At 38.2% G+C, this 25,316-nt stretch overlaps 2 protein-coding genes across 2 annotated transcripts in view; one reads left to right on the forward strand and one right to left on the reverse strand.

Moving 5' to 3' along the window:
- The window catches only part of LOC135477861 (vacuolar protein sorting-associated protein 41 homolog), a 32,214-nt gene extending 28,419 nt beyond the window's left edge, over positions 1–3,795 (forward strand). Inside the window, exons 24-27 of the mRNA XM_064758067.1 lie at positions 411–510; positions 878–922; positions 2,166–2,245; positions 3,187–3,795. Coding sequence (XP_064614137.1) covers positions 411–510; positions 878–922; positions 2,166–2,245; positions 3,187–3,252 — 291 coding nt within the window. The 3' untranslated portion in view covers positions 3,253–3,795. The remainder of the gene's footprint in view (positions 1–410; positions 511–877; positions 923–2,165; positions 2,246–3,186) is intronic.
- A 6,208-nt stretch (positions 3,796–10,003) lies between these two features.
- Positions 10,004–21,362, reverse strand: LOC135477737 (uncharacterized). Its single transcript, XM_064757931.1, has 10 exons — positions 21,241–21,362; positions 19,253–19,475; positions 18,004–18,083; positions 17,018–17,090; positions 16,013–16,171; positions 15,158–15,316; positions 14,462–14,532; positions 13,689–13,764; positions 11,400–12,520; positions 10,004–10,556 (listed from the first exon to the last, which is right to left on the reverse strand). The coding sequence occupies exons 1-10, from the start codon at positions 21,265–21,267 to the stop codon at positions 10,416–10,418; spliced, it is 2,130 nt and encodes a 709-aa protein (XP_064614001.1). The 5' UTR covers positions 21,268–21,362; the 3' UTR covers positions 10,004–10,415.
- Between the last annotated feature and the right edge of the window lie 3,954 nt (positions 21,363–25,316).

Consider the following 25,316-nt stretch of genomic DNA (forward strand, 5'->3'; position numbering starts at 1 on the left):
TTTAGTTTCCTGCTTAAAATTCGCCCATATTGTGGTGACTTAAACTAAATTATGACCATCTCTTGTATTTCCTACACCAATGCGGTCGCTGTGAGTTCAAGTCCAGCTCATGCTGGCTTCCTCTCCGGCCGTAAGTGGGAAGGTCTGCCAGCAACCTGCGGATGGTTGTGGGTATTCCCTGGGCTCTGCTCGGTTTTCACCCACCATAATGCTGGCTGCCGTCATATAAGTGAAATATTCTTGAGTACGGCGTAAAACACCAATCAAATAAATAAATAAATAAATAAATTGTTTTTCCTACATAACGTTATGATTGGCGAAAGAAACATGAAAACATGTCAGAGGACCGTGATGGATACGCTTGTGAAAATACCTGCTGCACAGTAATGCACAACACACATTAATTTCAGATCTCACTGAGAGAAGGTTGTAGGAAGATTCTAGTGGCTGACAGCTTTGGGTTGTCTGACAAACAGGTGAAAATGCAGAGGAGAGGTATTTGTGTTGAAGGTAAATAAGTTATCTCCCTTGTAAGTACCACACTTCTCCACAGCTGGAGGCAGAAATGATTTGCATTCCTGAATTCAGTGATCCAGTCATTTATCAGTAAGAGTGTGGTCTTAGAGAGGTATATTCAAGACATTTAATTTGTAAGACAAATTCATGTAGCCAAAACTGAAATGAAGAATATTCTATAGTGTTCTAACTCAGTGCCTCATTTTAATCCAAAGACAAATAAAACAAATTAAATCTAATTCTGACCACTGCAAATTTGAGAAACTAAAAGAATGCCATATGATTCAATACCGATGGAAAAAAATTCTGCGTGGGTATTTTACCTGTTTGTCTTTAATAATATTTGTGTATTTGTTTCCAGGGTCTCAGATGTGTCAGATTTGTCATCAGAGAATACTTGTTTCAGGTGAGTTGACTTTTGAAAGGTGCAAATCAGACAAGTTTCTGACTGGCAAGCCATGAGGTCTCACCACCAACCAAAGTTGAGCAGACTTTCAGCCTAGCGCTAACACACTTGTAGTGGGCCACTGGCCCACCACTAACATACCTGTAGCAGGCCACCATATCTACAACCACACACCTGGAGTGGGCCACTGGCTCACCACTAACACACCTGTAGCAGGGAACAATCTCTGCACTAACACACCTGTAGCAGGGAACAATCTCTGCACTATCACACCTGTAGCAGGCCACTATCTCTGAACTATCACACTTGTAGCAGGCCACTATCTCTACACTCACACACCTGTAGCAGGCCGCTAGCTCACCACAAGCATGCTTGTAGGTGGAACCAGCTTCCCTCTGCCAAACCAAAACAAACAAGCGATTTTTGACTTGATTCAAAACTTTACGTCTTGATATACTAAGCAGTTCATGGCCCGTGGTGTTCAAATTTTGTTGAATTTGTTTTAACATACCACTTGTTTTGTGTTCTTAATTTTACTTCATAGGATAAAAATTAAAAGTTAAATTCACTATTAAAATTCCAACTGAAGCTTTGTGGCATCGGGTCCAGCCACTGGATCTGACTGATTTATAACAGGCTATTTCGGTGGTACCTGCCTATAAAATGTGAAGTCTCACATACAGTTCCATATCCAGGTCAACAGTACAGAATACCAATACTGTCACTGTCAAATGTTCAAACAGTTATGTACAACTGTCACCAGAACATGGCTTTACTCAATAATTGATTCCCCCAACATATGTAAGTAGTATCCCCAGGTGGACTAAGGGGAGATAACCAATCCATGACATACTTGGTTTGGCCTAAAATATCATACATAACTACATTTATGTTGCTCATTGTGTATGATTCATAGAGTTAAATTGATCTTAGAAAGGTTTTTTTTTTTTTTTTAGGTTTGTTTTTGAGGCCTGTTGGGAAATGTAAATTTCAGCTCCAAGAGTAATATTTCATGACCTGTAAAAATGCATTTATGTGTGAATTTGAGCACATTGATACATCAGATACAGATACTGTGGTAACTGTTTCTTTCCCAATGTGGCCTCATTTAAATTGAAAACACCATTTAATTGAAATACTTTTACAGATTAAACTACAGATTCTTCAAAGACAGACCTGCTATTGGCAGCCCTATAATGTGTAGCATGTATGATAATGTCTCTCTGCTTCTTTACTCTTGCAGATCTGCGTTATGCCAGTAACATTGCAGTCTTTTTTTGTCGTCACGCATTCCACGAAGACTGCCTGCCTGTTCATGCTATGGTTGGTTTTGTTAATGTCATTTCAGCTATCTGTCATTGTTCGCAAGGGTGAAAATTAAATACAAAGTGTCACATGACTATAGGACCTGTGTCCTGTAAAATCTACTTGTCCTGTTTATTAGCTGGTCCTTCTGTTAAATAAAAGAAATCGTGATCGTACTGTTCTGCAGTATATTTACGTCTACGTGTACAGCACGCAGTAACTAAGCCATATTTTTGTTTGATTGTGTCTTTATAAACGTTGGTAATTGAATTAAATGTTGACAAATTTTTGTTTTATCCTGCTTTACGCTGTACTTAAGAATATTACACTTATATAATGGTGGCTAGCATTGTGTTAAGAAACAGCCTGGGGGAAACCCAAGGCCATCTGCAGATTGCTGGCAGGCCTTCCTATGTACAACCGGAGAGATTACCAGCATGAGCTGGACTTGAACTCCCAGCGACCGATTCCTGGAGCTGGGTTAATCCTGAGCCATGATTTTCATGTATGCTTGTTTAGCTCTATGCTGTGTATGTAGATTTTGTACTGGGAGAGTACACCTAACTAGGTTTATGATGGGGCGGGGGTGGGGGCTGGGGGGGAAAGTAAGCCACCATAAATCTTCCTGACGGGATATTTGTTAGAATTACATACAAGCAACATTCTGGATTTTTTCTTCAAGATAGGTGCACCATGACAAGCTTGAATTTTTGGGTGGTTTTGTCCATTTTTTTTTACGAAATTATGTCTAATGTTGTGGACATAGCTACACGTGTTATTCTGGCTGGGACACGTATTCAGAAAGTATTTTGAAAATTCTTGTTAGTTGCTTTAATATTTCTCTTCCGGAAATGAAGATTTTTAGAGTTATTGCAAGGTCAGATTTACCTTAAATGAACAAAGAATGTCCCATTATTGGATACAGCCTGAACTCAATTTTTTTTTCTTCTTCATTTCAGGAGAGATGTGCAATATGCTCTACTCAGAGACGGGGGCCCGGCTCTCGAGATACATTCCGCAAATAATATCTGGGGATGTAACTCTTGCAGGGGTGGTGGTGTATGAAAACAGAGAAATTGTAAACTGGCTCCTTAAGCTCAACTTTTGCTGTATCACATGACTCTGAAGTGTAGGGGAGAACAGAGGGTTGTTAAATGACTTTTGCTGTTAAAACCATGCTCCACAGATCCACAGAACATGGTACATGTATGTACAAGTTGATGTGGAGCCAAAGTTGGAGCCATAATGTTGCTTCATTTCCAGGTAAAAAAAAACAAACATATAGTCCCCATTGTTAAACTGACTGTTCAACTACATCTTTTTGAGAGAAAGAATGAAAATTGAATTTCATTTTATTGTGCATTCTGAAATTTAGGTCTCTCCCCTTTGTGTATTACTTTCCTTGAGATGAGTGCTAAAACTGTCTTTGTAAATAACTTGTACAGCACAATTATACTTTTTGAAGAAAGTCTGAAGAAAAGAGAAAAAGATGTTGTTTTTTTTTGGGTTTTTTTTATCTTGAATGGGGTTTGTCAGTTTCTTTGCTATCTTGTCGCTCAAATTTAAGTATGCTGTATTTTACGTAGACACATTTCGCTTTATTCTGACTGATTCATCCACCTGAAGGGGCCATTTAAGATTGATTCTGACTGATTCATCCACCTTATAGGGCCATTTAAGATTGATTCTGACTGATTCATCCACCTTATAGGGCCATTTAAGATTGATTCTAACTGATTCATCCACCTTATAGGGCCATTTAAGATTGATTCTGACTGATTCATCCACCTTATAGGGCCATTTAAGATTGATTCTGACTGATTCATCCACCTTATAGGGTCATTTAAGATTGATTCTGACTGATTCACTCACCTGAAAGGGCCATTAAAGATTGATTCTAACTGATTCATCCACCTGATAGGGCCATTTAAGATTGATTCTGACTGATTCATTCACCTGATAGGGCCATTTAAGATTGATTCTGACTGATTCATTCACCTGATAGGGCCATTTAAGATTGATTCTGACTAATTCATCCACCTGATAGGGCCATTAAAGGTTGATTCTGACTGATTCACCCACCTGATAAGGCCATTTAAGATTGATTCTGACTGATTCATGCACCTGATAGGGCCATTTAAGATTGATTCTGACTGATTCATCCACCTTATAGGGCCATTTAAGATTGATTCTGACTGATTCATCCACCTTATAGGGCCATTTAAGATTGATTCTGACTGATTCATCCACCTTATAGGGTCATTTAAGATTGATTCTGACTGATTCATCCACCTGAAGGGGCCATTTAAGATTGATTCTGACTGATTCATCCACCTTATAGGGCCATTTAAGATTGATTCTGACTGATTCATCCACCTTATAAGGCCATTAAAGATTGATTCTGACTGATTCATCCATCTTATAGGGCCATTTAAGATTTCTTTAAGATTTAAGAAGTCTGACTAAAATCAGTGGTGTAGGGCAGAGATTTCATTATCGGTGTAATTACATTTATGTATGTATTTGATAGGTGTTTCTATGCCGTACTCAAGAATATTTCACTTATATGACGGCAGACGGCATGGTGGGAGGAAACCAGGCAGAACCTAGACGAAACCCAGAACCATCTGCAGGTTGCTGGGAGACAAATTTCCCATGCATGGCCGGAGAGGAAACCAGCATGAACTAGACTTGAATCCACAGCAACAGCATTGGTGAGAGGCACTGGGTTTTGCGTCTCGCTGGCACGCTAATCCCGTCAGGCTTGGAGGCCTCCAGGATGTCCTGTGGACGTGGTTATTTGTTTACTGTCGATCAGTCAATGGTGAACAAACCAAACAAATATCTCCTTCAGCAAAACAGATGACAAAACACAAAAACATTTTTCGAAACAGATTTATTATCAACGACAATCATGTCAACAACTGACAATAACAAACTGTCATATATAGTTATATCATATTTAAATATTATGAATGTAAAATGCAATCTCAGTGAAATCAGAATTTTAGCAGCCAACTCTCTGCTATTCATTTACTAGATCTGAAGTCTGTTGTTCCCTGACCCATCTTTGAACAGATATCAAACCTATGTACCAATTGGAGTAGTTGTTTTAGTTAACTAAGGTAAAGCGGAGAGCTGACTTCACTTCCCAAAATACGGAAGCAAGGATTTGAATGGACAAACGGTGGATGAGCTGGGAAAAGGTTTTATAGATTTATTTATTTGATTGTTGCACTGGAGAATATTTCCCTACAAGATAGCGGCCAGGATTATGGTGGGAGGAAATCGGACATGGGGAAAGGTATTACTTCAGAGTGAGAACTTGTATGTAGTTCCTGGTAAATACAAGAATTAGAGATCTGCAAAATTGAGGTAAAAGTATGATATCTGTCTACAAATTACATTATTTATTTATTTATTTGATTGGTGTTTTATGCCATACTCAAGAATATTTCACTTATACGATGGCGACCAGCATTATGGTGGGTGGAAATCGGGCAGAGCCTGGGGGAAACCCACGACCATCCGCAGGCAGCTAGCAGACCTTCCCACTTACGGCCAGAGAGGAAGCCAGCATGTACAAATTAGAGAATGTATGCGTATATATACAATCACATATGTACATGTCCACAGTTGAGTCTGTTCATGGCTGTAATACAAAACAGGGCAGTTGTAAGGCTTAAGTTGCTGCCATTGTTTGCGTCTTGTTCAAATTTCACATCCTATGCCGTATCAACAAAATTGCAAACTAAACTTTACAGCTTCCCAAAACAGACATCACACATGTTTGTGATTATTTAAGAGATTCTGAGTAGATACTAAAGATTTACTCTGAATAAAACATAATTTGTTCTTTATAATAATAATAATAATAATAATAAAGTGTTTTTTTATTTCAGCAGATTGAATTTCTATAACTGCGAAATACGAAATATTAGTGGTAAAATACAGGATTGGTTCTTCCACAGTCATCATTTAGAATAAGTTTTTCACTTTTCATAAAATGCCCTCAAGTAATAATAAAATTTTTCAAAAACTATACAGATTAAACATTATACTTGGAGACCACTGAAATGTTTTGCTACTGTCCAAGCTTTCTTGTTTTTAACTTTACAGAAAATACCAAAGCCTGGATCAAAAGCTCATGGAATATTAGAAATATTATTATTCAATAATATAACAATAATCTTTAGAGTACAAAATATATACATGTATACGCACCTAAAATATGTACTACATGAGAGTTGAGTGCACATGTATTGAACATACGACCTACATATAGGTAAATTTCTGCAGAACAGTTAGCACATACAAATTACATGTTACCTGAATAAACATTTACACAACGTTCATCAGTTACAGGTCAAAAGATATTTGTCGTGAAATTCCCACATTGACATGTAGAAGTAAATTATCCTCGCACAAAGTAGCTTTGTGATAATTATTCATAAAGTTGCACAACTTGTACATGCATGTATATAATCCTCCCGGAAGTCAGTTATATGATCCTTGGAGGATATGTACATGTATCCTCAAACATGCAAACATAATCCTCCTGGAAGTCTGTTATATGATCCTCGGAGGATATGTACATGTATCCTCAAACATGCAAACATAATCCTCCCGGAAGTCAGTTATATGATCCTCGGAGGATATGTACATGTATCCTTAAACATGGAAATATAATCCTCCCGGAAGTCTGTTATATGATCCTCGGAGGATATGTACATGTATCCTCAAACATGCAAACATAATCCTCCCCGAAGTCTGTTATATGATCCTCGGAGGATATGTACATGTACATGTATCCTCAAACATGCAAACATAATCCTCCCGGAAGTCTGTTATATGATCCTCAGAGGATATGTACATGTATCCTCAAACATGCAAACATAATCCTCCCGGAAATCTGTTATATGATCCTCGTAGGATATGTACATGTACATGTATCCTCAAACATGCAAACATAATCCTCCCGGAAGTCTGTTATATGATCCTCGGAGGGATATGTACATGTATCCTCAAACATGCAAACATAATCCTCCCGGAAGTCAGTTATATGATCCTCGGAGGGTATGTACATGTATCCTCAAACATGCAAATACAATCCTCCCAGAAGTCAGTTATATGATCCTCGGAGGATATGTACATGTATCCTCAAACATGCAAACATAATCCTCCCGGAAGTCATTTATATGATCCTCAGAGGATATGTACATGTACATGTATCCTCAAGCGTGCAAATTGCAGATATATAATCATTACTGTAATATATACGAATAATCCTCCCAAAGGGCAGGCATAACTCTGATTTACCCGCCTACACGGAAAAAGACCGATTTACAGGAATTATCACAGAATATGAATTATTCTCCCAAAAGGCCGAATTAGAACAATTATCTTTGGTTATCTGTTACTCCCCCGAAAGTTGTGATAATTATAAAATTATTATTAATTATCACTGCATATGAATGATCCTCCCAAAACCATGACTTAAAACCATTATCACTGGTTTGTATGTACATGTAATAAAAAAAAGTGCAGACTTTACCAGTATGATATATACGTGTACTTATCACAGGATATATGAAGCACTCATTATCGCAAGTTACATGATTGTATTATCTTATTATGACTTACAGTAATTATCACAGCATGTGAATTATCCACCCAGCTAATTAGACCCTGAATATGACCATTTGTGACAATGGATGAGACTGGCCATATTCACCATATGACAACATGTGACAAAGGTCAAGGATGTGTCCATCTATAAAGTGGGGTAACATGGGACAGGTCAAGGATGTGTCCATATATAAAGTGGGGTAACATGGGACAGGTCAAGGATGTGTCCATCTATAAAGTGGGGTAACACGGGACAGGTCAAGGATGTGTCCATCTATAAAGTGGGGTAACACGGGACAGGTCAAGGGATGTGTCCATCTATAAAGTGGGGTAACATGGGACAGGTCAAGGATGTGTCCAAACTTACCACATGACAAAATGTGACAAAGGGCAAGCATGAGTCCAAGTATAAAGTGGGGTAACATGGGACAGGTCAAGGGTGTGTCCAACCTTACCACATGACAAAATGTGACAAAGGGCAAGCATGAGTCCAACTATAAAATATGGTAATATGTGACAAAGGTAAAGGATGTGTCCAACTGTAAAATATAACAACATGAGACAAAGTCAAGGATATGTTCAACTGTTAAAAAAAAAAAAATGGCAAAGGTCAAGGCTGTGTCCAAATGTAAAGGTAAAGGTCAAGAAAATATCACCCATATGTGTCAAATATTTTCATGCCATAGTGTTTGATACACATATCCTTTCAGAAAACCATGCAACTGCCACTGTACATTACAAATTCAGGTCTACAGCTATTTTTAATAGATATCTGTCCATTACGGACAACTAAAACAAGGTCACATTTCTTATCTGCAAAAGAGAACTTTTAAGTGGCAGAAATTCTGCTACAACTCTGCCTTCTATTTCAAGATGAAGTTCTTAACATTCCTTATATGGAGTAATTAACATAAACAGTTGATTGGTTAGGATAGTGACATCTGACAGTTTTTACTTGGAATTCATGTAACACGCCCCAAAAAAGGCAGAAACATTTGCAAATAAAATAAAAACTATATATACCTATTCACATGTAATTTCTTTGATTATGCATGTACAGTATAAATATGAATCTCTATGGATGTACCTGTGTAAATAATCATATCTGTGCGAGGTTTATAATGATGGCCATATAACAAAGAAGAATTCAATGAATAAAACTAAACAAAAATATGCATAACACTTACTTTAAACCCAGACATGAAAATACCCAGGGATTGATTACAGGTAATTATTACAGCTACAAATACTGTAAATGACAACTACAAATACTGTAAATGACAACTACAAATACCGTAAATGATAACTACAAATACCGTGAATGACCATAAATTCCTTCCATGACTAACTTGCCCATGTTTCCTGATTCTGAGAGTTCTATTAATTTTAGAACGGTGTTGTAAGGTTTGCTTGGAACATGAGGTGATATTCTACTGGAAAATTATAAGTTTTAGCACCAAAAATCATATTTTAGGACATTTATTTGCATCTAAAAATGGGGGTTTTTTTGGACGAAATTTTGGGTTATTTAGGGTTATGTATGGACATTCTTTTTACCAGAAATTCAGACTTCTGATGACATGTAATGTATAAACTTTCATCTCTGACATTAGGTACATGTAACACAAACTGTAAATCTTCAACCTTTTCAATCACTAAAACACTTTTTTCAGTGACATTTTTTCCTACAATTACTAATGTTCGTGTCATTAAAGATGCAAGCTTCATAAAACTGTACAAATTAGTTCTCTACATCCCACAGTTCTCTCAGAATGTCACAAAATATTGGTTGCAGAGGCGGTTGAAAAAGGTTGAAGGATTAGTCTGTGTAAATATACATATATTGGGGATTCCTGAAGAGAAATTCTGACTTTTGTGATTACAATGTAATCTTTTTATCTCCCACATAAAGTAATTAATGCATTCTTGTATATAGATATATGTACAATTATGTCATTTTACTTATGTACAGACAGAGAACGTAAAACATAAAAAAGCAACAAAATGTGAAAATTAGCACTACTGTTAATATTCATGTATACATGTATATATATATATATATATATATAGATATATAGATATATAGATATAAATATATAACATTACGATGATTTGAAGACAGGAAAGGAAAATGACGAGATACTGATATATTCCCAGATACATGTACTTTTGATCATCATGATAAAACAGAAAAATAGCAATGTACTAAAATAGAGTCAGTGGAAATAAAACTAGCCAAAAAAATCTCCCCGTTCACACTTAAATAGTACTGTAACGCACGACTACAGAAATCCAACATGACAGACACATACTTTATTTCACCTAAAGTGAGGTTCGTACAAATCCGCTTTCGATGTACACAAAGGCTTTGGGCACTCACAGAAATCTTTTCTGATAACAGACTAATTCATAAAAAAATCTTCAGCGACACTACACATATAAGGGGGATGAACCAATCAGAATCAAACAAAATGTATCAGTTGAAAATTGCTACAGTTTACGTGTAGGTCTAGTATATACATATTCTAGTATTTCTTACAAAAAAAAAAACAGGGCAGTATCAGCTCGTTAAGGGAATCTCACACCTGAAGACAGACACAGGTGTCTTACCCAGTTCTCTTCTATTGCCTTCCCTGCCCCCAAACACGTAGATGCAGGCTGTGTCCTGAAGCACGTAGCTAGGCGCACGCTTAGACGACTTCTGAAAGAGTGAATGGAAAACAGATTCAGAATAATTACACATGGTTGATATTTATTTCTTAAATTGTTAATTAACCCTGTGCTCAAGAATTCTCATTTACAGGGCCGTGGTCAGGTTTATGCGGAGAAAACAGGATTGCCAAGAGTAATCTACTGTCCTTCATTACGACAAACTTCCTGACTTAAAATCTCAGCCAAAGTAGCAAGAGCTGGATTCGAACTTGCGAACTTGCAATTGGTCAAAAGTCTGACAGTGACAGCGCTTTAGCCATCTGAGCCAGAAAAACACAGCAAACACATGTACAATATTATAAAAAATATAAACATACATATGTATGCACCATGATCTTCCATAACAGAATGGGCCTCCAGGACAAAGTAGTTAGCAAGCCAGCGCGTAGATCTGAGGTCTGTTTCATTCTTCCCAGCCTAGTACAATGACCTACAAGCCTCTCACCAATGGGGTCACTGTGAGTTCAAGTCCAGCTCACCCTGGCTTCCTCTCCAGTCAAACATGGGAAGGTCTGCCAGCAACCTGCAGATGGTTGTGGGTTTCCCCCAGGCTCTGACTGAATTCCTCCCACCATAATGCTGGCCGCCGTCGTATAAGTGAAATATTATTTAGTACGGCGTAAAACACCGATCAAATAAATAAATAAATCTATAGCAAAAAGGGGGACTTGGCTCAGTGACCGTTGTAAGGTGCACAGCTTTGAACGTGATTAGGCAATATAGATCTCTTGCCAAAAATCTCCATAATAGTCTCTTTGATAAACACCTGAATTTGTGTGAAAAGTGTGACTTACAAACACATTACAGTACTTGTATTTACCAAAGTCTTTACCTGACAAGCATCTGAGGCTGTCCTCTGGACTGGGTTGTCATGTGACCTCTGCCGCGTCTCAGCACACACTGGAGAGAACGAGGTGGTTTGCTCAGAGTTATTGGCCCTGGATTTCCAGACTGGCATTGCTCTTTCAGTTAGACAGTCATCTTTTCTGCCTTGTTTGTTTGCTGTTTTTGTCTCAGCAGAAGGCTGTGAGAGTTTTTCTGCAACAGGCTTTTCCAGTTTTACATATGCAGGCTGTTGTGCACCTGACATTTGCCTCAGTTTTCCAGAGACAGCCTGGCATGCATTTGATATTTGACCAGAGATAGTGGCAGAATGTGAAAGTTTTGAACTACACAAAAACAACTCATCCTGCTCAAACAGCTCTGACAACGTCGCACCTTGTTCCAGATCCTCCAAGACAATGTCGTCGGTAGGAAAAGATTTACGCTTAACAACGGCCTCGGAATGTTGGTGCTGTGTTTTCGCAGACAGCTGAAGTTTATTTCGTGCATTAACCGGGCTATAGTCTGTCGGAATGCTAACGTCCACCAGATGACCTAGGGGGACGACAGGAGTTCCAGGTGTCACCTTATCAACAACAGAACTGTCAAACACTTTGAAGTTACCCGTAACACCTGGGCTGGCCATATAGGCTGGGTTGTCTGCCTCTGCATGATTATCACAAAGCGTGTGTACAGTTGACAGAAGAGCCTCCTTGTCATTGGTGTCCATAAAACCCCTCTCGGAGAAAAATATGGACAGCTCAATACCTTCAGACCTGTCAGAGGAGCCATTGCAGCCCTTGCCTAATTCCCGGACAGCTTTGACATCATTTGGGGTTGACGAAAGGCTGGAGGAGGCAGATGAGGAATCATTTGGGTAGACTTTGTTGTTAAAGACGATCGTGTTGCTGGACTGCAGAGGACGGCTACACCCTGCAGGACTGGTGCGCGGGCGCTCGGGTACCCCAGTGCTTTGACGCGATCGTCTCTGGAGCGCTGGCAGAGACACAGAGCGGGTGGTTTCCTTCTCGCTGTCTGCCAGACGAGGAGGCAGGATGAGAGCAGTACAGTGTCGTGTCCGGGAACTGAGCACTCCTGTCGGAAAATCCACTCTCTCCCAGTTTTGAGACTCTGGAAGTTAAAAAGTGTAAATACAAGAGTGATGATAAGGGTTCCAAACCGCCTGTAATGCTATATACATGTATACCATGGATAAACACAGAACCAGTTTTACTCCATATTACATCTCCAGCAACTGTTTTTTTTTTTTTTGTTTTTTTTGGTTATGCCGTTGCAAAAAGCTCAGGTTTAAATATTCACAGGATTTTCAGGATTTAGATCACCATATTCCTTCCTGAACTGTGGCAAATGGTAAATATTTCACACCCAGGATTTAAATCTGCACAACTGTGGCAAACGGTTAAAATTTCAAACCCAGGATAAAAATCTGCACAACTGTGGCAAACGGTTAAAATTTCATACCCAGGATTAAAATCCTCATATACCCTTCTCAGCTGTGGCAAATGGTTAAAATTTAACAACCAAGGTTTAAATCTGCACAACTGTGGCAAACGGTTAAAATTTCATACCCAGGATTAAAATCCTCATATACCCTTCTCAGCTGTGGCAAATGGTGAATATTTCACACCCAGGATTTAAATCTGCACAACTGTGGCAAACGGTTAAAATTTCACACCCAGGACTAAAATCCTCATATACCCTTCCCAACTGTGGCACATGGTTAAAATTTAACAACCAGGGTTTAAATCCCCTAATCCATTCTCAACATGCAGATTACATATAATATATCTTGAATCAAAAAAAAAGGTTTACCTATGAATAAAATGAACAGTCATTCACTTCATAGATCTGGCTCTGTAGCCAAGTTATCAAATTTGATGAACTTCCCTACAGTGAGTGCAAATACTTTCCTACTGCAAACTTTTTTGAGGAACAAAAAAAGAAGTAAGAAAAATATAAAAAACACAATGACCCAGGAGCCTCGCGCCAATGCGGTCGCTGCGAGTTCAAGTCCAGCTCATGCTGGCTTCCTCTCCGGCCATACGTGGGAAGATCTGCGAGGAACCAACGCATGGCCGGGAGTTTCCCTCAGGCTTTGCTTCCTCCCATCATCATGCTGGCTGCAGTTGTATAAGTGAAATATTCTTAAGTATGGCGTAAAACACCAATCAAATAAATAATATAAATATACTTGCTTATTAAAGTCTCATGTAAATGTGTGTACATATTAAAATATAGATGTTGTTAGGAAAAGACTTCTCACATCGCATAGACTTACCAAAGTGAAATCGCCACATTGCACTCTGAGGTTGGCCACAGTTTTCTCCCCCTAGTACAAACATGCTGTCACCAACCTTCAACAAAAAAAAAAAAGAGAACCAATTATCTTCACTTTCTCTTGTCTCGATCTTGTCTCAATTTTTATTGTTTCCATCAACAATAAATATAACTGTCACAACTGCAAGCTGTTGCTCTCATTAGAATATCAAGTTTACACGTAGATGAGGCAATATCGTACATACTCTTCAACTTCTTCAACTTTTAAACCGCCTCGGTGACCATGATTTCGAAGCATTCTGGGAAAACTACGAGGGACAGAGAAATAATTTGCACATTTTTATGAAGCTTGAATCTTTAATGACGCAAACAAATGATTTTTTATGTCATTTTCATAATAATTGTGTGTATAAATTCCTTTCAGAAAATTGCTTTGATGGATGAAAAGGTTAAAGAGTGCACAGTACATAAACTTTTGCAATTCAAATCGAATTGGAACAACTAAAGAAAAAGGAATCATTCTGTAAAATCAGAAAATTGCATGACATCAAAGGTTGCATTTTCTGAGTACGCATACGTCAGCTATTAGAGGAAAAATTTTGAAAATTTAGTCTGAATGGCTTAAACCAAAATCTAAAATTTTCTATAAGACACAGTCATAGATCAGTTAGGTTACATCCAGAAGTAGCCTCCACAGCGGCAGCAGAATTAATCCTGTCTCTGAACGCCTCCATACGGCAAGAACTGATATCTTTAAAGAGGACTGGTGCTTACCGCATCAGCTGTGTGTCCAATCAAAGCTGGAGGGTTCACTCTGGTTCGGATCCGTGTCCATTTCTGCTGTTCTACAAGCAAAACAACAACAGCACTTGTTAGCACTGGCAGAGGTAGAATTAAATATATTTTAATTGATATGTTCGGCCATACTTTCACTGATACGATGGCGGTCAGTTTTATGGGTGGAGTGAAACCACTGACCTTTGGCAAGTCACTGCCAGACATTCCTACATGTGACATATAGATCTGCACACCCTATGTGGTCTTTCATGAAAGAAACCCTGTGCAAATGCCTACGCACACATCTTTGACTGCTTACTGTGACCAAGGCCGCATAAGCATTGGAAATGTGGAATATATAAATTATCTGTTCAGGGTTGGTTTTGAACTCATACCTCAGAGAGCTATTAAAATACACTGCATCACTAACTTTTTTCCTTTTTAAAATTTAAATTGTAGATAACAACAGTGCCAGGTGGCTGAACACGTAACACACTGTACACTTTTAATGTAAAATACAAAATGTTAAACTAAAACTGTTGCAAATTCTTTAGAACTAAACGTTTACTTGCCATAAACTAACTTTCACTCTTCCAGAACAAGCTTGACATGAATGTCATATTGAATGAAGAAAAGTGAGCTACATATACAGCAAACTTCATGTAAGATGACATGAAATAATCTAATCCTCACTGAAGCTGTATGTCCAGAGCTCAGGTTTGTGAGTCAGGTCAGTCATTCCGCCATACACCCACATAGACTTGTCGTAGACCACCGCGGTGTGGCCGTGCCGTGCCCCAGGGCCATCCTCTCCCCCAGGGACTGACAACACCAGCTGCCACTCCTCACTCTCTGTAACATCAAGACAGTTATCATGGTTGACATTCTGACATCCATGACTAAAGGTCATCATTCACAAATATTTTCTACAGTTCAATTTGTTGAAAAATTGAAAATAAATTGTCGAAAATAATATTTTCTTAGATTTTCAAATTTATGCACACATTAGACATTAAATGATTTGGCCTAATTCCTCAACCTTTTTACATGTGAAAAGAGCAAATTTCAGTGCAATTTATACACATTTTCAAGTTGATTTTGGAGACAAAACTACATTGGGTGGATTGGCCAATTTCAGAACTTCACAAAAAGTGTAATTTTATCGGTCTACACAGAATAATCCCTTCAGAATATGCTTGAATAAACACCCTTATAAACATGAGAAAAGGTTGAAGAATTACAGTACATTCACCTAGTACATGTAGCAAAACGAATATCTACGAATTACAGCATACCCTCTATATACATGTATATCCCCCAAGGCCCAGGTCGTTTCATATCTGATAACACCGGTGTTACCAGCCTAGCCTGACTAATCACCTTGGTTTTCTGTATATTTTCTTCATGCTTGTTCAGCCAAAGCTGGTAATAACAGAATTTCTGAACGCTAATGAACTTCCTACAAGTGTAATGGAAATCTCTTCCTCAATCTCTCTGGTTAAAAGTTAAACTTAAACAAATCGGCAGGTAAACAAGTGTTTCACTCACCACAGCTAAACTTCCAGAGTTCATTGGAAGATCCAGTGACGTCAGTAAAGCCCCCATAAATATACATGGCATCTTCATAGATGACAGCGGAATGGTCCCGCCTTCCAGATGGGTGTGGCTGTCCCGTCTGCGTGGTAATCTTACGAATGTACTGCAGATCTGACAATGCAAAGTGGGTTTTACAAATTATGGGGGTCCTCCGTGGCTCAGTTTGCCAGTGCAGCGTAATGACCCAGAAGCCTCTCACTAATGCGGTTGCTATGAGTTCAAGTCCAACTCACGCTGGCTTCCTCTCCAGCCATACGCGGGAAGCTCTTGCAGCAACCTGCGGATGGTCGTAGGTTTCCCCCAGGCTCTGCCTGGTTTCCTCCCACCATAATGCTGGCCGCCGTCATATAGGTGAAATATTCTTGAGTACGGCGTGAAACACCAATGAAATAAATAAATAAAGTAAATACAAACTATGGAGTTGTTGTATACCAGATTATTGTTGCTGTTTTACTATATGTTATCATGGAATTTAAGCAACTGCTTTCTAAAATGGGCCCCAGATGTTTTAAATATTACATACCATTACAGTATCTTACAGAGTTTATCTACGGCATTAAAACAATTTTCGTAATATAATAACTCTAGGAAGAAACTTAAACTTTCACAATATATCACTGAACAATTCTCAAGAGGGCAAATTTTACTTAAATTTTGAAACATATTTCAAGACTCTCAATGCGGTTCTGTACAAACAGTAATGTGTGAACATTCTAACATACACTAAAAAAAAAAAGAAAGGCCTAGATACTAGATTTAAAAACGGACCAGTAGAAGAAATGAGTTCAGTTCCAGGCGAGTCTTTACAACTGGCATACCTGACACTCTGCATAAGGGGATAGACCAAGCACTGGTTGGCCAGATGCCACTCCAGTGAAAGAACTCCACAAATAATTATATGTTGGACCGGACAGCTAAAAGCGGGGACAACTCCTGGATGGCCGCGTCAGACATTACCTGTGTTGTAGACCCAGAGTGGAGTTTCATCTTGACTCAGGCTAAACTCGCCTCCAAATATGTAGATCAGCCTCTGAAATTATACATGAACTTTATTTCACTTAAATCGAGATGGATTTACCAGTCAATTGATTTATTTATTTATTTGATTGGTGTTTTACGACCATTCACAGGTTGCTGACAGACCACCAGTTGACTGAATGATTGATTTATTTATTTACTTGCTGAATAGTTTGATTGATTGATGGAATAAATGCCTCGAGTTATTGACTGATTGAGTGAATGACTGAATGGTTACTTTCTTGAACCATTGATTGATTTATTAATCATTTTACTGATTGACTGAATGACTGGCTGATTGATTTATTGGTAGTGGGCTCTTTAGACAAGAATATTTGACTCATATGTGTATGTTAGAGGTCTGTTTCATTAGTATTGGTAGTAAAAACCACCAGCCTTTGGATTCTAACATGTAATCTTTCTTACATACAAATTAACACACAGCTGTTTTATCACACAGCAAGATTTCAAGAAACTGATGGAAAACTACCTAAATGAGCTTTTGTTGATTGCTTGTTACTTTCCACCTAGGCCTTCACAAGACTGGAGGTAAAGGAACCTTTAAAATTCCCTGTTTGTTACAGGGACTGCAACACCTTGCACAATGGATGTGTCAGTGAATGAAAGATTAGCATCTTATCAGCCATAGCACTACCCAAAACTTTTTAAGAGATCCAAAAAATATTGTCTACCAGATCTGGAAAGGGCATCTTTTTGATGGCTACTGCAAAAATAGCAATTTACACAAATTCCTCAACAGTTTCACACATAAAAGAACAAATTTCATCTCAGTTTATGCACATTTTTAATTCGATTTTGGAGACAAAATTTTTTTTTACAATTCAAACTTTTGATTCTAGGTATACCTAAGAAATAACATAGGTATACATTACAGAAGATCTGTTTGAACATTTTTTCTAACTCACCCTGTGGGGCAGCATTGAGAAGGTCTCCAGGTGGGGTAGCTTTTCCCCACTGTAGCTGACACTCTCCCATTTGTTCTTCTCTGTACAAAGAATAAAAAGCCAGCATTCTGGTATACCGTTTAAAAAAAAATATGATCGTATATGTCACATCACTTTTTCAAAATTGCTTCAATTTTCCTTGTACGTTATACAACATTTGACCGAAAAAAAAAAAAATAACAGCTTTATACATCAGAGAGACTTGTCACTGCCACAATACATGCATGTATCTGGGTGTAATCCACAGATTTAAGGAAAGAGTCTACAAAAACACGAAACCCATATTGTAGGAAAGAAGTGCACTGAAGAGCTGTGATTTTTAAGTAATGTGTACTTTTCAGCTAACTGGTACTGGCTAATCAGCTGAATAAAACATGAATGCACATTTCAGTTAATGAAAAACAAACTTTTCGAATTATTTCTACCTTACCTCACTGTTCAAACAATAAGAGAGTTGTGCATATCTGAGAGGTATATATTTTGTGAAATCAGTCCCCAATTGGAAAATTTGTGGCTGCAAATTGAGAAACAGGCCTCATTGGGAATCTGGCCAATATTGATACCTTGAGCATGGGTAGATGTGTGTAGTATTACATGAATTGGTAATACTTGTATTTGTAACAGACACCTTGGGAAAACCAGGTCTTTCTAGACCCGGCATGACTAGACTCAACTGTCTACTTTAATGCCACATCAAAAATAATTTTTAGCTTCAAGTTCATTGTAGCACACTACCCTGCCCAACATCATAACAAATCGAACACACAAATCGTCGTATGCATCCAATTCCGACTCAGCCGTATGTAAAGCAGTCGTGATTTCCTTCGATATAAAAAACTGACACAAAACCTTAACATCAGTGGGAAATTTCTGTGATCCGTCTGCCACCATAAAGAAACTATGCACATTTTTGGGTACACGGAAGACTGCTCGGGTGATGTTGCCGCTAGGATTTCCTAATGGTGGAAGGCAACACATGAAAATTTACCACTGGCATTTAATTATGCCTTGGTTCGATTCTTCCCTATCAAATGCAGTCAAGATTCTGCCCTTTAAGCTCAGTTGAGACCAAACAGGTATCATGATTTGATACTATGGACATCAAACAAAACACCACGTCTGATTTGAAGCCAGCAGTAGGTGTCTCTGTAGCTACTGGTAAAAGTTGAGCCACCCAGACACACTGGGTCTAGGTCTCCCACACACTTACCCAGGCTATATCGCCACAAGTCTTTTAGGGACACAACCACATCTTTGCCCCCGAACATATACACGTAGTCCCCCAGTCTACAGGCGCCATGTTTGCTGCGACAGCGGGGGAAGTCGTTGGTATCCTCTGGTGTCAGACGGAGTTCTCTCCACTTGAATGTGAAGGTCTGTTGGTTGGTGGAGTCAAACAGGCTTACACTCTCATCGTGCCCAGATTCTGACAACTGGTGAAATAAAAAAGTGATTAGAAAACAAAAGAGGTCTGAACTATTAATGCGAACATAAAGTTAGCCACTAAATTTGAATTAATTAACAAAGTAGTATTCAAGAAATGTTCTAAAAGCATTTTAAAAATTTTACACCACTTATCAACAAAATAAAGAGCAAACAATTGTCAGTACCTAGCCACTCATTTGGCGACACCATTTTGCCATGTCATAGCTATTTACAGTGATGTCACAAAATCTACGAGCTATTCCGTACCATCTGTATCAGACAATGTGACAATGAGACAATACAAACAAAAACGCCTGGTACCCAACCAAAGAGTGTCAGCTCTGTTCCATGTTCAAAGGGTCGATGTTTCTTTTAGTTTGACGCTCGGTCAAGGCGATATTCATAGACACAAGGGTCATGTTTTAACGGCCCTGCTCGTCCTCGTCCTGCATGGGTGTAAGCATTTGGCCTAGCTGGCTGTACCAACATCAGCAAATTTACCGAACTTGGCCCTTGTGATTTATAACAGATTCTTTCATTCAGATTTTGGGAGAATATTTTCATGATAAATCTCACTTTGCTAAGGAAAAATAAAGAAAAGTCACAATATTTTTCTTTAATCAATGACTCTCCCGAGGTGGTTTTCTTGCTAGCTCACCCTAACCAGTTACTGCAGTCTCCTGCCCAACATGTACGCATTGTGACACAGGCAGCCATTCTTAGTTGCCTTATCATAAATGTGTGGTCCAAAATGCATCAGTTTAACTCTTAAACTAAAAAAATCCAATCAATTGCATCAATATCTGTCTATCCACTATAAGAAACAAGACTGGCGATCGAGAGCTACAGTGTAACAGGTTCTTTGACGTGACAGCAAGATATCACGTGACACTTACAGTGCTAGTGATTGGCCAAGTTCATAAGGGTTTCTGCCATATCCCCAATACTGAACTTCATCTTCTCGAATTTCAAAGCTTTATAGATTTTTTTACACATTTTTGTGTGATAACTGTGCCCTATATTCATTTTTCTATGTAAATATATTGGCAGGCTTTACATTCACTGTAATCTGAATAATAAATGAGCCCATTGTATGTTTTAATATGAGCCATTGGCTGAATTTGCTCTTGTAAGAGTGGTACGCATGGATGTACAAGGGGTGGGTGGTGGTGTCTCAAGATAAACAAGAATGCCTGAATGGACAGATACAGAATGCCACACTATGAAACAACCCACAATACTTTACGTAGCAAAAGAATAGCTTTTCCTGGAAAATGACAACACAGGTCCGAGTTGAACCGGCCATTATTTGTTTACCCATAAACTGTCATCACAAGGGAAGGGAGGAACACGGGGAAGCTTCACCTTTTTACATTTTGAAGGAATGAAAAAAAAACAAACTGAACTAGCTAAATTTTCTGTATTTTGCTCAAAGCTCAGATTTTTTCAAGTGACACCTTTTGCTTGCTTGAGACTGATTCATCCGACTTATAGGGCCACTTTTATTTTTAGATTATTTTGTAAAGCTTGGTTAATTTCTCATCAGAATATCTTACGTATCATCAAAAACGACATCAAAAGTATCATCTTAAGGCCTTTCTGTGCTTCTAAAAGCGCATTTTTACATGCCAAACTTTAGGTGAAATACATTAAATAACCTCTTTCATCGCTTTGGTCATCATCAGGTAACAATAAGGAGTGTCTCTATTAAATATAAAAAGTCTTCTCACATTTGTGAAGACAACATAAGTGCTTGTAGACTTATATACATACCTTGTTGGAAGCACCAGTTTCTCTCATACCCAAGTCAAGGGAAGATAATAGATTTCTCTCAGTTGGTTTTTTGGTTATTTATATTCCCTCACTCAAGCTCAAGTGTTCAAGCTGTCAAACCTGAAATAATTAAAGTGAAATCTTAAATTTCTGAACAGGGCAGTCAGTCATGCCATGGTGGTTCAGACGCTTGCTTTCCCAGTGAATCAGTGAATGTATCCTTGAGGTTTAACGTCGTACTTAATAATTTTTCAGTCATATGATGACATGCTGCCAAAGCGCTGCCGCCACTGAAGTATAATGCTGAAGACACCAGACATGACACCCCACCCAGTCACATTATACTTACACCAGGGCCAACCAGTCCTGTTTCCTTGCTTTAACCTCAGTGCTGAGCACCAATCGAGGCAGCAACAAGTACCATTTTTAAAGTCTTTGGCATCTCACGGGTGCTCTGTAACCATTAGGCCACTGAAGCGGTCCGCTTGTTTTCGATCGCTAAGACACATGAAGAGTAGGTTCAATCCCGGCCTTGAACAACAAATTTGTGGAATTGTCCACTTTCACTGTTCAGGAGATTTTGGTGCCGAATAAGCCATCTAATACTCATTGAAGACCACTTGTTATCCACCAATAAAGTGTGCATTTCTGCATGTTATGTGGGTCAATGGTCAATGGTTTCTGGCTTCCTAGCTATCTATAAAACTGACACCCATTATGAACATGAAAATCCTTGAGTGTGGTGTTAAAGGCTCAAGTACATAATGTACATACACTGTAGCTCACATACTGCTCTATGGGTTAGATAGGGCTGACCAATAAATCAATATCATTTGAACATAATAGTCAAATATTAACGAGATACCATAAAGGAGATATATGAAATGATGCATGTATACCTGTCACTTCATGTACATATCATGTGACTACCTCAGCATTATATAAACTCTCTCCTTCTCTCAAATTAAGAAACAATACACAGGTACAAATTAAGAAACAATACACAGGTACAAATCACACCTGAACTGAAGTGATAAAGCATGCCTGTAATTTACCAGTGATCTACATGTATACTCTACATGTATACTATACATCTACATGTATAGTATACTCACCTTCACAGGTTAATTAAAAACGCAGTGATTTTGTAACAACTAACTTCTCCAAGAACAAACAGATGTGCATGACCATACTTATATTTATACACTGCTGAACAGCTGATCAGACCAGGTGTAGATTACCACACCTGTCAGCTTGAGTGAGTGAGTGAGTGAGTGCTTGGGGGTTTAACGTCGTGCTCCATAATTTGGAGTCATATAATGACGAAGGAATCCTTAGGGTGTATGTAATGTACCTCCTTGCTGCAGGACGGATTTCCTTCGCTCTTTTATCTAGAGCTGCTTCACTGAGACGACTTACAGAAGGCAAGTAAGCCGCCCCGCTCGAGCCATAATACTGATACGGGTCAACCAGTCATCGCACTATCCCCTTCATGCTGAACGCCAAGCGAGGAAGTTACCTGTCAGCTTGACGTGCGACATGTACATGTGCGTATGGTACATACAGTACATGTACCTGTGTGTACGGTATACACAGTACACATACAGTACACATAAAGTACATGTATGCTACACCATGGATACCACAGGGAGCCATTAGAAATATGCTTGTCAGTATACCTGTACACAACAGAGCACAATGACAGGTCAACATACCAGGGAAGGGTGAGGTTTATATGTATGTGTTATATTCCAGGTCAACTGAGGTATTAGCCAGGTCATACATCTAGTCTTAGGCTAAACTGGCTTTTCTATCAAAATCAAACCCTCAAGATGCATGTAGCAAATAAGTACTGTAAGCTAATTATTTATAAAAAAATCATGAAACATATACTACTAATAACTTAAATACAATCTTACACATGTAGTTTTCCAGCATGTTCAATGGAATAAAACCATGTATAGGCTATCAATATGGAAAAGTCAAGAAAATCAAATCTTCTCCTATGTTTTCAGCCTTCATTGTTGTATTTCTACAAAAGTTATCCCCTGTTTTACCCCTGATACTGTAAAGGAAAAGGAACAGAAGAGGTTGTCCCATATTGTGTCAGTGTCACTCTGTCTTTAACCAGGAATGCAGGTGTGTCCTATCCATATATATACTACTCACCTTTACCTGTGAGGTCAATTGGAAGTATTTACTTACCTGAACAGGTATTTATGCTTATATGCAGGTAGACTGGCCCTTAAACCTTTTTTCCTCCACAAAAGATATGTTCATATACAAATCCTTAGCACCACTACCTGTATATATATATACATATATATACACATGAATAGTTTAGGACAGAAATTAGCTGAATGAAATAGACATACGCAAAGGAATCATCGACAAACGTCAGGGATCCATCCATGCACGCTAAACATCAGCACTTCAAAAGTCAAAATGGTGGAGAGCCAAGAATATAAAATGTGTGCACATTGTATTATAATAGTGTAAGCTACAATGCACACATACATCAAAAACAAAAGTTTGTTCATCTACATACCATGAACACCCAGCTTGAATACCAGGGTGGTATAGTTTCGCAATAGCAAACAACAAAAATAGTAACTGAGTTTTATCTATTGACATGATTTAACTGACTGACTAACCCGATCAACAAGGTCAGCATGCATATCAACATTTCAAAAGACTAGACCACTTTGGCCTACAGGAGGCTGATAACGGTCAACAGACACATTACATCACACTCTTCTGCGCTATCTGCATGTACGTTAGCACCAGGATAATGACGTAGAGTAATTAAAACTTTGTAGAGAGACAGCTACCCTAACTCTTTGATCTTTTCAACCACCTCTGCAACCAATATTTTGAACATTCTGAGAGAACCATGGGGTATAGAGAAATGATTTGCACAGCTTGCATCTTTAATAACACAAACAAATTTTTAGCATTATTTTCATAATAAATGTATGCATAAATTCAACCGAAAAAAAAAATGCTTTAGTGGTTGAAAAGGCTAAAGATTTACAGTTTATCAAATCTGAGATATATGTCAAATCAAGGTTCATACACTCCAAGGATTTCAAATTTCCAGGCTTTTTCAAGGCTCTTCCTGGCTACTTAAATACAGGTATTAAATATTCTGCAGTTATACACGTTAAGAGTAACGTAAAATGACCTTAACAATGACCTCACCTATACAAGGCACCGTACTATTAAGCAATGTGAGATATGTTGGAAGACTATTTTTAAGGCTTTTTTATAATTAAAAAAAAATTTTTTTGTATTTTTTAAAAATTTTTTCTTGTATTTTTTAAAATTTTTTTATTTTCAAAAACTGCAAACTCAGGGCCATACCTAGAGTCTCTCAAAACTGTTGTCTGCCCAAACTAAACAAGCTGTATTAAAACTAACAATTAAATTAGACAAAAACTGACAACAAAAAGTTAAGTTTTCGTACAAATTTTTTTCATTCACAGACTTAACAGCTCTTAGAAAGCATCATTTCTAGTGGCATTTTTGAAATTTCTTTACGCACAATGAAAAAGTTATCATTAAATTTTAGAATCAGAACCTTTAATGTTTTTCTAAATATGTCCCTGGCACCCCTTGATCTTCCAGGCTTTTCAGGGCTTGGAAAGGTTACTTTCAAATTCCAGTCTTTTTAAGGTTTTCAAGGCCCCATACGAACCCAGTTCCAAACAGAAGAGTTTGCTTACCTACAAAGCAGGCCAGTAGCCAATGAGCATCCCCACATACCTAGGTTACACAGCACAAGTATGTCTACACTTCGCAAACGTAAACAACGAAAATAGAAACTGAGTTGTTCATGGATGTAAGATTCACAGTTGACAGAGTGAGCCAATCATTGAACAGGACACAAAATATCAGCCAATCACAAGTCGAGATTATATACACGAACATGTAGGCCAAAGTACTAGAAAATGAGAGATACTATGATAACTGTCAAACCACATACCACAATATCCCCTTTTGTGATAGGAGCGCGTATGTATACATGTATACGTCAGCACAAGGATATAGTGACATACAGCCTGATTAAAACTTTA

Source organism: Liolophura sinensis, chromosome 11, assembly GCF_032854445.1.
Source record: "Liolophura sinensis isolate JHLJ2023 chromosome 11, CUHK_Ljap_v2, whole genome shotgun sequence".
Lineage (NCBI taxonomy): Eukaryota > Metazoa > Mollusca > Polyplacophora > Chitonida > Chitonidae > Liolophura > Liolophura sinensis.

Bases quoted from the DNA above. Each gene is read 5' to 3' on its own strand.
- LOC135477737 (XM_064757931.1), bottom strand. From the start codon at position 21,267: ATGAGAGAAACTGGTGCTTCCAACAAG. The intron at 19,476-21,240 runs GTATGTATATAA...TTATTTCACCAG, and splicing joins AAACTGGTGCTTCCAACAAG to TTGTCAGAATCTGGGCACGA. The intron at 18,084-19,252 runs GTAAGTGTGTGG...TTCTTTGTACAG, and splicing joins CTTGTGGCGATATAGCCTGG to AGAAGAACAAATGGGAGAGT.